The 15899-nt window shown below is 41.2% G+C and overlaps 1 protein-coding gene across 1 annotated transcript in view; it reads right to left on the minus strand.

The window, feature by feature from the left end:
- Cfap54 (cilia and flagella associated protein 54) overlaps positions 1–15899 on the minus strand; it is a 286067-nt gene that overhangs the window by 44714 nt on the left and 225454 nt on the right. The window contains exons 62-64 of the mRNA XM_036170056.1: positions 12530–12700; positions 9957–10180; positions 1726–1893 (exon numbers count right to left, since the gene is read on the minus strand). Of these exons, the coding sequence (XP_036025949.1) occupies positions 1726–1893; positions 9957–10180; positions 12530–12700 (563 nt within the window). The remainder of the gene's footprint in view (positions 1–1725; positions 1894–9956; positions 10181–12529; positions 12701–15899) is intronic.

Here is a 15899-nt window from a genome sequence, read left to right on the forward strand (position 1 = left end):
AGGCTCAGCACTTGATTCCTAGAGGATGACTCCTGTCATCCGACATCAACACAAGGACATCCAGGTCGTCCTGCACCAGTCTGCCCTTCCCGTAACCGACATGATATGGTGACTGTACAATCTAGTGACATGAACATACTTTTAATTTTCAAAGACTAGTGCTTAGATAAACATTCTGTTTCCCCACTATAAAACCCTCCGAACCCTGGAACTTGTATTTTTTGTTGGCTTTCCTACAAGTAAGTACATTCTGATACATGATGATCAGTCTATGAAATTCTGTCTTTAACAACATTTATCATGAAACAAAATTTTCACAAAGCTTTTTTACTGATATATGATATTCACTTTTGGCAGGGATGGGAGTTTGTGTCTTATTTCTTATTAAAATGTGCTACTTTTGAGATGGAGAGATTGGCTCAATAGGAAAAGAGAGAGAGGATCTGGATGTGAACACCCAGCACACACATAAACATCCTGGCACAGCTGCATGCTCTCGAGGCCCCAGAGTTAGAGAAGTAGAGACCAATAGATCCAGGAGCCCACTGGCCAGGCAAGTGCCAAACAGTGAAAGAGCTTTCTCAAGGTAACAACAGAGGAAGACATGATGCCATTTTCTGTTCACATGTACGTGTACACACACACACTCAGTGTTACTTGTGACCCACTTGTATTGACCCTCTCACCTATTAATACTTGGGGAACCACAATTTGAAAACCATTATAGTGAATTTCCCTGAAAGATATGATAGATACACTATTTTTAAAGTTAGGTGGACTATCTGGCAAGGATTTGACTAGGAAAGAGGGGAAGAGATGGTGTGGACAGCCCTCCATAGCCATGGGCTCCTATTCACAAATTCAACCACCTACAGATGGAAAACAGTTTTTGTTGTGTTTTCTGAACATGCAAAGACTCTGTCTTGTCATTATTTCCTACATAACACAGCACAACAACTGTGAACACATTTCCTTTGTATTGGATGTTATATCTAATGCAGAAATGATTGGAAGTACACACAAGTATGTATGTGGGTCATATGCAAATATGTCATTTTAGTAAAGAGACTTGAGCATCCATGGATTCTGGTATCTTTGGAAAATCCAGGAAGCAATCACCTGTAGATAACAGGGATGATTTGCTTTAAAAGATATGACACAGCTTTAAATAGAGCTGCGAAGTAAATCTCTTTTTGTCAGATTTGGGAATGCTGTCTAATTGACCCAGAGTTAGCAGGCCAATTATAGGAGAGAGAGGGTGGAGAGTATTAAAAAAAAAAAAAAAGGATGGGCCCGAGAGGTTTCTGATTTGACAGAGGTCACGTGAGTCAAGGAGGTGCAGAAGCTACCAGAGGCAGCGCTGGAGGGAACAGAGCTTATGTGCTGGAGAGTGCAAAAGGAGGAGACCAAGGCTGGAGACAAAAAGCAAATGCAGATACCAGACAAGGAAAACCCCTAAGGCTGACATTCTATGGGAAAATGCCTGAGGCTCTTCTTAGAGAAAGCAATCATCAGAGGAACTCTTCAGTGGAAGGTCTCTCGGAAAAGGTTATATTGACCAACTATTCCACTTTTCAAAGCCTGACCCATTTTTAAGACTCCCCTAGACTCTGAATCACTGCTCCATCATTGTCATCAAGGGAATGATCCCCACTAGTGCTTTAGCTGGAGTGTTCTAAGCCTTATCTCTGAACGGAATATTGGACTCTCTCAGTGTGTGCATACCATGGGTTCCGTGTCCTTCGGAGGTTTGTCCAGGGGAGGCATATACCACTGAAAGCAGAGTTCTTTGTTTAGTGCCTGCACTGCCATTTCTGATGAGGATTCTGTGTAAGACGGACTGCCAAGGAGCTTCCCAGAGATGTCAGACTGCACGGAGCTGTCCCGATGAACCTAGGGAATGGGAACAATGAGAAATCATGTTAGTACAGTGCTGTGGATATCGCTCTATATAAATAAAATGTTGTTTGGCCAGTGGCCAGGCAGGAAGTATAGGTGGGACAAGAGAGAAGAGAATTGTGGGAAGTGGAAGGCTGGGGCAGGGGAGATGCTGCCAGTCACCACCATGACAAGGAAGATGTAAGGTAATGGTAAGCCACAAGCCACATGGCAAAGTATAGATTAATAAAAATGGGTTAATTTAAGATAGAAGAAGTAGATAAGAAGCCTGCCACGGCCATACAGTTTCTAAACAATGTAAGTTTCTGTGTGTTTACTTGGTTGGTTCTGAGCATCTATGGGCCTGGCAGGTGAGAGAGATTTGTCCTGACTGTGGGCCAGGCAGGAAAACTCAAACTACAAATGGCACCCAACGTGGGGCACGAACCCACAACCCTGGGATTAAGAATCCCATGCTCTACTGACTGAGCTAGCCGGGCTACAGTACAGTTGCTGATAATGAGCTCATTCAATATTTAAAGTAAATTAGCTGGCTGCATTAAAAAATTCTGGGAATTGTCTCAGCTTGTTTTAGGGAAGGAGACTTTAAAACTGCCCCTAGATTACCATAGAATAAATTCTCATATAATAAATGATGCTTTAAAGCTCCCCAGACTCAACACCTGTCTTTTACTTTAACAAAACTTCCGGGGGGGGGGAGGGAATACCCTGAAACTTGTTGCTAAGAAATGCCTATTATGCCGGGAGTGGTGGCGCATGCCTTTAATCCCAGCACTCGGGAGGCAGAGGCAGGTGGATCTCTGTGCGTTCGAGGCCAGCCTGGGCTACAGAGTGAATTCCAGGACAGGTGCAAAGCTACACAGAGAAACCCTGTCTCCAAAAACAAAACAAAAAACAACAACAACAAAAAGCCTATGACATTGTTTCTGCTTTACACACCAAAGAGGAACTATCCAGAGTGTGTGCTTCAAGCACAAGCGGCACAATTGGTTGGCACATGCTACTTGCACAGAGTGTGTGCTCATAACTTAGCTATTTAAGGGCAGCACCATCCGTAACAGACGACACTTATTTCTCCCTACAAGGCTGAAGTCCAATTCCTTCACTCTCTCTTTAAATGAACGGGGTTGATCTGTAAGTTCAGGTCCTTGGTGGGAGAACGGAACTGAGAACTTCATCCTTTGTTTAAAGGTTGCCGGAAGTGACTGAGGGAGCAGAAGATGGCTGGTGTTTATCACCTCAACAGCAGGCCAGCCAGGGAGAGAGCAAAATGGAGAGCAGAACCCAAGTCTGAAATGAAAGGAACCATTCAACAGATGGTAAGGTGTTTTCAACATTAACTATTTCTTCTCCTTCTTCTCCTTCTCCTCCTTCTCCTCCTCCTCCTTCTCTTCTTCTTCCTTTCTCCTTCTTCCTCCTCCTCCTCTTTTTTCTTCTTCTTCTTGCTTCCGAGATTGCAGTGCAGTAACTGGTAAGCAATTTCCATGACATCTAAGGCACCTCAGGGGCTGGTGACCAAGGAAGACACATCGATGCCAGAGGCAAGAGCTAGAAGCCCATCTGTCCCTTCCATCATGCCTGAGCTTATTCAAACCTGGACTGTGAGTGCAAGTCTTCAAAATGAAAGCAGAACTGGGAAAGACTCTAGACCTCAAGCTGTTCACTGGTAAAAGGAGAAAGATGTTTGGATTGAAAGGTAATACAGGAAACTTTCCAAAATGATCTAGAAGCTATCCAAAAAAAAAAAAAAAAAAAAACCCTGAATAATGAAGAGGGGTACCACATCTCGCAGTTCATAAAGGAAATGGAGTAAAGAACTATTTCAAAACTGAATTTCTCATATGAGGAGCTTTCCTGGGTTCTGGCAATTATTTTCACAAAGGATTCATATTCATAACTAGGTCAGTATAGAAAAATAAAAATCAATTACCTTTTACTTCAACACATGTGATAATTAGAGCAATGTTTAATAAGTATAACATATATCAACATCAAACTGGGCCAATGGCTCAGTTATCAGGGCTTGCCTCATGAGCCTGAGGACCTGAGTTTACTCTCCAGAATCCATGTGAAAACATGGGGTACAGTGGACTATGTTTGTAGGACCAGTGCTGGGAGATGGAGACAGTTGGGTCCCTGGAGCTCACTGACCTAGAAGTAAGTGCCAGGCTAGTGAGTGATCCTGTCTCTAAAGCCAAGGTGGTTAGCTGCTGGAGAATGACATGTGTCCTTCACATACAAGTGTATATATGAGCACAGCCACAATACACATACCCAAACATACACAATTGATCAATATGAAAACATACACCATCTTAAAGCATTTATAGTATATAGTTGCTGGTGAGATTAATTATATATATGTATGTATACATAATACATGTATGCACATATATACAAACATATATATGCACACACATACAATGGTGAGTTATGCACCAAGTACTTTTTATGTTTTCTTAATTCTTTAAAAGGAATGAGATAACAGACCTACCATCCTATCAAAACTAAATCACTCCAGTTAATCAAATCTTTGGAATTGCACAGGCTGCATAGGCACTCAGTCCATAAGCATGCATAACTCAGCACTGTGCACGATTTTAATCATCTTCTATTTGGGATCTCTAATGGGATTTGTTTGGTGCCTTTGTTTTCCATCACAGGCTCTAATAGATACAACACAACACACAGCAAAGACCGTTACAGAAAGGGGCCTACTTCTTGATGGGGAAAACACAGGCTGAAGTATCAAAGTAAGGAAATGGTTTGATTGAAATAGCCTCCCAGGTGATTAAAGGCTCAAAAATGTTATTATAAAAATCAGCCAAGCTTGGAGATTATATATATAAAAAAAATCCCCCAAGGCTTCATGCTCATTAGTTACCTACCCCAGTGAAACGAACACATGATTAGGTACCTTGCACCTGTCAGGTAAGCGACAGTGATCTCAGAGCTGATTATCCTGGGATAGTGTTACACTAATTATATAAAAACAAGAGTATACAGATGAAACAAAATCTTCCATAACACCACTGCCATGAGGAATGTCAGAGGGATGTAGACCGCATCTAAAGGTCTCCTGTGGAACTCCATCCTCAGAATGAAGTCATCAGAGTCTAGGTGGCCCTCCAAACCAGAACAATTGGGCCAGTGACACTTTCAAAACAGACTTCGGTCATGCGCATTAGTTTCTAACAATGTGCACAAGAATGGAGCAACTAAGACACGTTCTCAGCCTTCAGGTCCTGTGTCCCCTGTCCTCTGCTTCCAGAGCCACGGTATAACCAGGCAAGATGGTGGAAGCCTATAATCCTACCACTTAGCAGACTGAAGAAGGAAGGCACTTATGAGTTTGAGGCTAGCCTGAGCTACAGAGAAAGTTTCAGATAAGACTGGCCTAAAATGAGACACCAATCAACACAAACAAACAAACAAACAAAGAACTGAAAGGAAACCCCAGGTGTCTAGGACGTACGCAATAATCCACATAAGAGTCTCAGTTCCAAAGAGGTGAATCGGAAGCTGGTGTTGGCTGGGAACCCCATAGCTGCTGCTTCCTTCCATGCTATGTGTGCTGTTGGGCGATCTTGCTGGTGTGCCCCTCCCTCTCAATCCTCTTCTGGAGGAAAGTTACTCGATCGATGAATTTGAGAGAAGTATCTGGGACATGCACACTTCTGCTTTTCTTGGGAGTAAACTATTTGTTGGTTGGACATTCTTTGCTCCTTCACGTGAGATTTGAAGGAGCCTGATGTGTTCCAACACTATGTGAAGGTCAAGGAAATTCACTACAAGCACAGCCCATCATCAACCATAGGAAGCCACACTCTATAGTGTCAATGTTGTGATTCACACAAGTGTAATCTCCCTCTACCTTTACCCTTGAAATTCTCCATGAGCTAGAGTTCAGTCCAGAATGAGATGGTAAGTATCAGGAATGTCAGAGTCCTCCTGTTTCAGGAAAGATGGGAGAGTCCTTTGAAACATCTTCCCACATGATTCCAACACATTACCTCAGGGATAATTCCTTCATGATTTCTTTATCTGGGTTCATCTTGAGTTCATGTTGTTGTGTTGAGGTGGGGTTATATTGTACAGCCTCAGAGGCTTTACCAGGAAAGCCCAGGCTGACAGAAAAATTCATGATCCTCCTGACTCAGCCTCCTGAGTGTTGGGATTATGGACATAAGCCAACATACAAGGTTCTTTAATAGAGTTTTTAAAAGTACCTTAATGAGTTTTACCTTGTTGAGAATGCCAGGCAAATATCATGACAGCCTGCCCTAATAACTCAGTTAAAGCCTGTTCCCAGTTTCTTAGAACTGAGCAGGTAGTTTCTGAGGAAGAGTCATAAACAAACGACAATCAGTCTCCAACACCCCAACAGCAAGTACATGGTACTGCATGTACCAGGCCTCAGCCAGAACAGCTCAGTGTGATAACCAAATAATAACAAAGCCTGGGACTTGTCAGGTCCTGCCCACATATGGAAAAGCTGTAGCCTTAAAGAGCCCCTGGCTAGCACTAGCCAATTAGCACATACTATTATGATTGCCACTTGCGTAAGCCAATCATATCTGAGCTGATCTAACTGTCCTTGGAACTCCCCTTAGCTGTGCTTAAAAGGAGCCTCCTTCCTCTTCAGTGGTCATCACCATTTTGCCCTTGTGTAGGATGGATGGCCCCAGCATGCTGATTGCATATGTAGATGGTGGTCTTTTGTGGGACTTCTCCAGGACCATAACATTTGTTTTATTATTTAAATGTTTCATGTTAATATGTAATTTATATTATAATTTAACAGTGTCTTACCATGTACTCCAGGCTGGCCTACAGTTTACAATCCTCATGGCTTAGCTTCCTGAATGTCAGGGGTTACAGGAATGCACCACCACACATGACCCATTACTTCTAAGGTTACAGTTTATTAAAAGAGAAAAATAAAACAAACAAAAACCATCCAACTAAATCTTTGGAATAAAAAGGCCAGGAGTGTTCTGGAGTATTCTTTTAAGCTTTTAACATTATCTCCCAGCACAGAGGTGCTCACTCCATCCTGATAAGATGCATGAAGGTTCCTGTGCCAGAATAAGCCACAGCTTCAGGTCACTTCCCTGGCCAAGCTGGTGGCAGAGGCGTGGACATGGCAGGTACATGGAAGTCTCTCATAGTAAACACTAAAGAGCTAAATGGTGAGGTTCAAAGATGGAGTTAATTCAGAATAACTGAACACCTTTTTCTAACTTTAAAAGAATCCATGCAAGTGAAATAATTTTGTCTCTTCATAAATATGTACCAGCTGCTCACAGATTCCATATCTCCTTGAGTTTATAGCTGGAATCTCAGGCCTTCCATCTACAAAGCAGCTTCCTCCACAAGAAGCTCCTCCTCTGCCCAGCCCCACCCCCTCCCCATCTGCTCATTGTGTCCCCGGGTTCTAAGGATCACAAGCTTCCCAAGGCCCCTTTGCCTTCTTTCTCCGAAGGGGCATGACGCTGTTTCAGTGTGTGCTTTTTTTGTTCTTAAGTCGTGTCTCTTACAGCTGAATCTTTCTTGCCTCTTGCAGTCCTAGGGCTCATTACTTCACTGTGCCTCTTATTTAATTCCTTTTCCTTTCTCTTTTGCTGGTCAATGCTACACAACACCAAGAGTAAAGCTAATATACACGCGTTGTTTTATATTACTTTTTCTTGTGAGAACATGATTTTATTTTTTTAATCAAAAAAATGCCTCTAAAGTAACAGGTTTCCTTATGGTATTGTCATACACACTTCATTTTGGTTGACTTCCCCCACCATTTCCCTGCTTCCCTTTCTCCTGCTGTATCCTTACACCCCCAGTATTCCCCTTTCTACTTTAATACCTCATGTGTTCTATTGTCTTCCTCACCCCTTTATTAACCCTCCCACCCTGTATCAAGGGCTCTTCTCTAGTCCCCTGGGCTTTACCCATGTCTACACCTGTGTAGATACATGTATTTACCATTAGAGGCCAGGATCCACATGTAAGAGAGGAACATTTGTCTTTCTGAGCCTCAGTTAGCTCACTTGATATACTATTTTTCCAATACCACCAATTTTCCTACAAATTCATAATTGCATTCTCCTTTACAGCTACATAAAACTCCACTGTGCACTTGTCTTACATCAGATGAATGCATCAGCTTATAGTCATCTAGGCTGATCCAACTTCTTTGCTACTATGAAAAGAAAAGCAGGGAACATGGACACGCAGATGTTGCTGTAATAGGATGTAAAGTCCTTTGGATGTATACCTGGAGTGGCATTGATGGGTCACATGGTAGTTCTATTTTAGAATTTTAGAAGCCTTCACACTAGTTTCTACAGTGGTTGCACTATTTTTCACTCCCACCAATAGCAGATAAGAGGTTGACCTTTCCTCATAGCCCACCTAGGATTTGTGGTCATTTGTCTTCTTAAAGGTAGCCATTCTCATTAGGTGAGACAGAATCCCAAAGTAATTTTAGTTTCCACTTCTCTGATGGCTAAGGACGCTGAATGCTTTTAAAAATATATATTATTGGTCATTTGTATTTCTTCTTTTGAAAACTGTCTTCTTAGTCCATTGGTCCATTTGGTGATTGGCAGTTTTGGTTTTAGTACTTAGTTTTTGCTATTCTTTTTATATTCTAAATATTTACCCCTTCTCTGAAGTATAGCTGAACAAAGATTTTTCTCCCATTCTACAATCTGTCTGTCAACTCTTTCTGAAATTTCTTTTGTTGTGCAGAAGCTGTGTGTGTGTGTGTGTGTGTGTGTGTGTGTAAGCATACTTTCTTGTGTATATGCTTCTGGAAGTGAGAGGTCAACTTTAGTGTGTTTCTATATCATGTTCCATACCAGTTTGACTAGACTGACTGGCCAGCAAGCTTTTGGCATCTACCTATATTAGTCCAGTCAACCATCTGAAGAGCCACGACATGGAGCTTTTTACATGGATGGTCAAGGGGTAAAGTCAGGTCCTCATGTTTGCACAGCCACTGAGCCATCTCCTCAGCCCCTAAAATCCTTTGGATTTCATGTGATCCCATCTGTCGTATCTTGACACTTTTTCCTGTTCTATTGAGGTCATAGTGAGATGTGTCTTGATTATACTTAAACCATCAAATATTCTCCCAGCATTTCCTGTAGCAATTTAAAGTAAAACCATCAATAATCCATTTTAAATTTTCACACTTGCCTTGTGATGTCCCTTAGAAAGAATCTCTAAAGTAATCTAACTTCCTCTTGGTCAAACCTAAGATCTCTTTCTCTACTACTAGACCAAGCCTGTACTCATGGGCTCTGATTTTCTACATTATCTGTCTCTGTCAAGTCAGTATTGCTTTGGCATACTGTAAGGATTGAACAAATATTTATTGATTGTTAAATTTCAAGTCCATATTCCTATTTTTGAAATGACTTGTTCAGTATAATCAAACTCTCTCATTTCAGTAGCTTGTTTAAACATTTCTATTACTCAAGACCATGATGATTTTAAAAGTAACTCCTGAAACTTTATCTTTTTATGTCTCGTCAATGGGAACCTCTAATGTTTTCATATTACATATTTTGTAAAAATCCATCTAATTTAATAGACCTTTCCCAAATAAAATGTTCTCCAACTCTTAATTCATCTAAAGCTTTTACTTCTTTAATCTATTTATATTAACTGTTGTGAGAAGTTCAATGAATATTTTACACACTTAAAACAAATAAAAAAGAACTTGGGTGTGGATTTAGAAAGACTCATATTAGATTATGGCAAAGTTATAATACTGGAATTTGCATCAGATCTTAGCAAAATGGCTGCCTGAAATATATTGATTTTCAGGAATAGAGAGATTCTGGAGCATTTCAAAGGTCAACGGGAACAAGAAAGAAGACTTGAAGTGGGAATTATCCTGAAATCGCAGGCAACTTGGTGGTCCTCCTATGCGGTTCTAGAGAAATGAGCCATCACGGAACTCTGTACCACTTGGCGGCTGATGTGTTCCTTTCTGAAATAGGAGGGTGACTCCAAGACAACTTGTGGAGATACATGTTTTAGAAGCTTACCTTGCCTGATGAATCAAACAGGACTTTCTCTAGTGGAACAAAGTTTTCCACACCTTGAAGAAGTTCCCTTGGAAACCCTTCGATGCATGAGGAAGAGTAGAGTTGTAAGAATCGTTTCAGGAAAAGATGCATTTCTTTTTGGCGCAAAATCAGTTCAGAGTTGTACAGGGATGTGAGGAGCATATCATCGGGCAAAGAAATCCCTGAGACTGGAGTTGCAGATGCTTAGGGAACAGAAAGATCATTGTTGAGGCTCATGTGAGGGACAGAATGGTCTCAGTCTTGGTATTTGTTCACTGACTGCTATAGTACACCAACCAGCTAGTGTCTCCCCATGACCTTGCTCTGTGGGATTTATATGCAAATGATTGCTGATTGCCACAGGCTTCAAGGGAAATCTCAGAGATACACAAGGATATTACTGCTGGTTGTAAATGCTAAGAACTACACCATCTGTTCTGTCTACCTGTCTTATTTTGGGTTCCCACAAAACAAACCCTGTCGTGGAGATTTAGATGTGTCATGTTCTTCTGAAAAGGGATCTCAAAGACCTTTGTGGGTGGTCCAGAAAACAGGAGCCAAGAGAGGGGATGTTAGAAGGGTAAAAAGGTGAATGGGACAGACCCATGGGAAACAAGGGATGGGTCCTGATAAGATCTTCTGGGGACCGGGACGACAAACAAACAAAAACATGAAGGACAATCTCCATTAAGACAGAAAGTGTTCCTCTACTGTCTCTTCCCTTATTGGTTAAGGTCACCCTGGGGGTGGGGAGCCTTGGCACATACAAGTTATGTTTACAGGCTGGACAAAACTCTAAGAAAGCCTAAAGGGTAAAAGCAGAGACAGAAATGCGTCTGTGGAAAGTGCCAGCTACTGGATTAGGCGTGATGGTCACTGGTCACTGTGGTGGCAGGTCAGGCCCAAGTCCACACCCTTCCCCTCTGGGTGAGTTTCTATCAATCCAGAACACAGCACAATAAGCTTTTCAACCCTAAAACCTTCCCCAGTGATAGCTTACCCCCTTGCTAATGCCTGACCTCTGTGCTCAGCCATTCTGTGACTGAGCTTGGTGGCCTTGTTTGCCTTTCAGACACTGGACCCTGGTGTTGTAGAATATTATTTTAAGATATGTTACTTTTTTATGTTGGATTTGTTTAACTCTGTGAAGTTGTGTTACTTTGCCTGTCTAAAACACGTAAAGGTCTAATAAAGATCTGAACAGCTAATAGCAAGGCAGGAGAAAGGATAGGCGGGTCTGGCAGGCAGAGAGAATGTATAGAAGGGGAAATCTAGGAGGAGGAAAGATCAAGAAACGAGAGAGGAAGGATGAGGACATTAGGGGCCAGCCACCCAACTACACAGCCAGCCACAGAGAAGTAAGATTTACAGAAGAGGCAAAAGGTAGACGAGATAACTTAAGTTAAGGAAAGCTGAAAAGAAACAAGCCAAGCTAAGGTCAGGCACTAATCATTAAGGATAAGCCTCTGTGTATGATTTATTTGGGAGCTGGGGGGTAGGCCTCCTGAAAGAGCAAAAACACCACCAACACCTAGTCTTTGTTGACTTCATTCATGAGCAATACTAGGTCACTAACTTCAAGGGTCTGCAAAGGAAGAATAAAACACTAATACTGTCAAAATAGTCATGGAAACGGCTGATGTGGGTGGGCTTCCCCAGTTTTCCTAGATATTCTTTACAGGGTGTGCTGACTAGTTATATGTCAACTTGATGCAAGCTACAGTCATTTGGGAAAAGGAAACGGCAATAGAGAAAATGCCCCCACTAAACCTGCCTGTGGGCAAGCCTGTGTGGTATTTTCTTAATTGATGGCAGATATGGGAAGGCCCAGCTTCCTGTGGGTGTTGCTGCTCCTGAGCAGGTGGTCCTGGGTGCTATAAGAAAGCAGGTTGAGCAAAACCACAGGGAGCAAGCCAGTAAGCAGCACTCCTCCATGACCTCTGCCTTGAGTCCCTGCCCTGGTTTCCCTTAGCAATGGAGTGTGACCTGAGAGTTGTATACTGGAATAAGCCCTTTCTTCCTCAATTACTTTTGGTCTTGGTGTATTATCACAGCAATAGAAACCCAAACTAAGGCAGGTGGTGATTTTTAGACTTATAATTAAATATCCTATCCAAAGTAATACGTTCCATCTCTTTTTCACACTAGATACTAGAACACATCCTAAAGCCAGATTCTATCTTGTTCATTTGTAAGCTGTCACTCTGCAGTCCCTGGTTTTTTGGCTATTTCACTCTATGGACCACTTGGCAATCTTGGGAAGCCACCTCTCTAGCATGCTGTTTTTAAATACATGAAAGAAGATATGTGGAATTTCTATAGACACAAGTTACATTGAAATACTATTCTAGCTGAAGCTCCCTTTATGCCAGGTTCAAATCCCTGAAACGTAAAGTAAATCTGATGATGATATCGGAAGATGATCTCTTTTGACATCAGAAGATGTCCAAATAACTTTATACTCTAAGTTAGAAATGTGACCTAAGTATGAAAAGGAGAAACACACACACACACACACACACACACACTTTTTAAACCATATTGAGACTCACCTAGCAGCTTGCTCATGTTGTTAATTCTTTGCAGGTGTATGTAGTAGCGAATGAGCAGGATCCAGGTAATATCCACTTTGTTGTGACCTCTCCTTTTAGCATCTGCACTATCATAAACATCTTCATTTAGGTACAGTGAACTACCAGTCTGGAAAGCCACTTGGTAGTTTTCTGAAAGTCAAAATAATAATGATAATGATAATGATAATAATAATAATAATGATAATAATAATAATAACAATAACAATACAATGCTATCCTTTCCTTGGAAGAAATCTATGCACAGGGTCTGGGGCGGGGGTGGAGAACACAAAAGGAAAGACGGTTACATGAGCATATGTTGAATATTTGTAAAAAGTGTGTATCACATAGGTACCAAACACAATGTTAAAAAAACATGTATTGCTGATGCTTCCTCAAAAATAGAGATTTGTTTTTATTCTATATGTATGAGTGTTTTGCCTGCATGAATGTGTGTGTACCGCACCCATGCCTGGTACACACAGAAGTCAAGAGAAGGTGCCAGATCCTCTGGAACTGGAGTTTGGGGTGGTTGTGAGCTACCATGTGAGTGCTGGAAACTGAACCCAGGTCATTTGCAAGAACACCAAGCACTCCCGACTGCTAAGAGATCCGTTGAGCCCCAAAACTGTGCTACTTATTTATTTATTAACGGTTCTGGGAATTGAACCTAGGGCCTTGTGCCTGCTAAGCAAGCACTCACCCTCTGAGCTACAGCCACAGCACTACTTCTTTTTATGTAGCACATCTCAAACCTTTCTAACAAACTGATTACATGTATTTATAATCTTTTTGCACTAGACATTATACTTTCAAATTTTATCCAAGCTGCTCATAGGTATAGTTCATTGATTCTTTTTATTGTTTTATAGTATTCCATTAAATAAATATAGTACAATCTATTTATCTACTCCATTGTTGATAGACATCTGAGTTCTTTCTGATCTTATTTTTAGTTTTAAAGTATTTATTCATTTTTTTTTATTTTGTGTGTATGAGTGTTAGTTTGCATGTAGTGTGTGCACCGTGTGAATGCCTGATACACACGGAGGTCGGAAGAGAGAGTTGAATTCCCTGTAACTGGAGTTACATGTGGCTATGAGCTGTCACAGCAGCGCTTTTAAGTACTGGTCCATCTCCCAGCCCCTGCATTTTGCTTTGTTTTTATTTCACTGTTTTAAACAAGACTGGCATGAATATTTGAGAGTATATTATTTGATACTTAAGTATACAAAATTACCGGGAAGTGGACCTAGTAGTTCATTTTCTGGTATTTTTAAGTGAGTCTTGCCTTTTGCCCTTTTGTGTAAATTTTACAATGTTTATCGACTACCACAAAATAAAACTTGTTAAAATTCTTACTAAAGCTTCATTGAATGTACATACCATCTTTAAAAGACTTACAGGAGTATGCTCCAGTCAGCCACAAATATGACCAGCTCTATTTGTCACTAGTTTTTGATGAGTTCTTTATTAAGAACTTCTTTTGTTAATCACTAGTAATTTAACCTTTAAGAAGTATCTTGCCAGGTAGTGGTGGTGCACACCTTTAATCCCAGCACCTGGGAGGCAGAGGCAGGTGGATCTCTGTGAGTTCAAAGCCAACCTGGTCTACAGCAAAAGGTCCAGGACAGCCAGAGTTGTTACACAGAGAAACTCTGTCTTAAAAACAAAACAAAACAAAACCAAGAAAAAGGGCATTAACTTTTGAAATCTATAGAAAAAAAATGTTTCAAAATTATTTTTTGTAATTTCATATATGAGTTCATTGTACTGACATTTCCACCCCTGACTCTCTCCCTCCAACTCCTCCATGTCCCCACACTTTGCCTCTCAAATTCATGATTCTGAAATTATTAGACACACACAACATATTGACCCCAATTAGTGTTGCCTTTTTATACAAGTGTTCAAGGCTGACAGCTTAAGATTGGATAACCTGTCAGGGTGCTTGTCCCTAGAGAAAACTAATCCTCACCATCCCACCCCACCCCTACCACCTCCACTCAGCAGCCACTGACTGTAACTCTTCATGCAGGGATGGAGCCTTATGAAATTTTCCTCCATCCACATCGGCATGTTAACTGGTGCGGTCATTTTACAAGTCTTGTTTTAGCAGACATATTGTTGAGATTTCACAAAATTGGCTTCCTTATGTCTAATAGATACCATTTTGCAGCAGGCAAAATCTTCTCTTTCCCTCTTCCATAATGTTCCCTGAGCCTAATGTGTAGGAGACGTGTTGTGGATATACCAACTGGGGCCAAGCAGACCATAGTCTTTTGTCTACCTTTTGGCCAGTTGTAGTAGTAGTAGCCTATGTCTACTGCAAAAAGAAGAGTCGTTGATGATGGGTGTAACTTAATGGGTATAATGTTTTTAGAATACAGTTGGATGCTATATTGAATTAGGAAAATTTAGACTCTCTTCTGGGGTATATAACCTCTCCAGCCACAGATTCTTTCCTGGACTTACAGTTCACTTTTATAGAATAGGTCTTAAGTCCAATTTGACAAGTGGTGGTTACAACTAAGATATAAGTGCCACTATTACATCATTAGAGACATCTTGCCAGCCCAGTTATTGTGGTACTTCACAGGATTTACAGCTGGATGGGATGGCTATCTTTTCTCCCTTGGCAACTTGCAGAGCACCTTCCAATACTATGAGAACTGATCCTCAGGAAAGAGCCTTCCAGGTCAGCAGCAGCTTGATTCATCAAGCCCTGTGACCTAAGGTGTGGTGTCTTCAGCAATGGGACCTTACTTTCAAGTTCTGGAAGGCAACCAAAGGCAACAGTAATAGCCGATGTTTTTGTTTTTGTTTTTGTTTTTGGTGGGGAGGGTATATTGGACCCCACCCTAACAACTAAAAGAAAGATATCTCTTACCTGGCACTGGGGTTCTTTATAGACAGAACTGTGGCTCCTTTATGTCATAACTTCCTTTAAGCTATGTATGGATGTATGTGTGTGGGTATGTACCACAAATATGTGAAATATATTAATATATATTTATATATGTATACAAACATGCAGTGTGTTTTTAATAAATTTATAAAATGCTTCCCTATGACTTTTCAAACATCCTTAGTGTTACTTATCTCTTTTTGCCTCTTGCTCTGTCACCCTCCTTCTCCAACCCCAATTAACTCTCCCATTTTCCCTCTTTCCCCTTTTATAACATCTGTGTTCTACTGTCGCCCTCTCTGGAGCTCCTCCTCTGTACCTTCCCATGATTCCTCTCTGCTTTCCTGGCTTCTGCAGCTAAATTATATGCTTTGTCTATCTGTGTCTGGGTGACTGCACTCGTACAATATTTTCCAGTTCCATCCATTTACTTACACATTC

This window comes from Onychomys torridus, chromosome 20 (assembly GCF_903995425.1).
Source record: "Onychomys torridus chromosome 20, mOncTor1.1, whole genome shotgun sequence".
Classification (NCBI taxonomy): domain Eukaryota; kingdom Metazoa; phylum Chordata; class Mammalia; order Rodentia; family Cricetidae; genus Onychomys; species Onychomys torridus.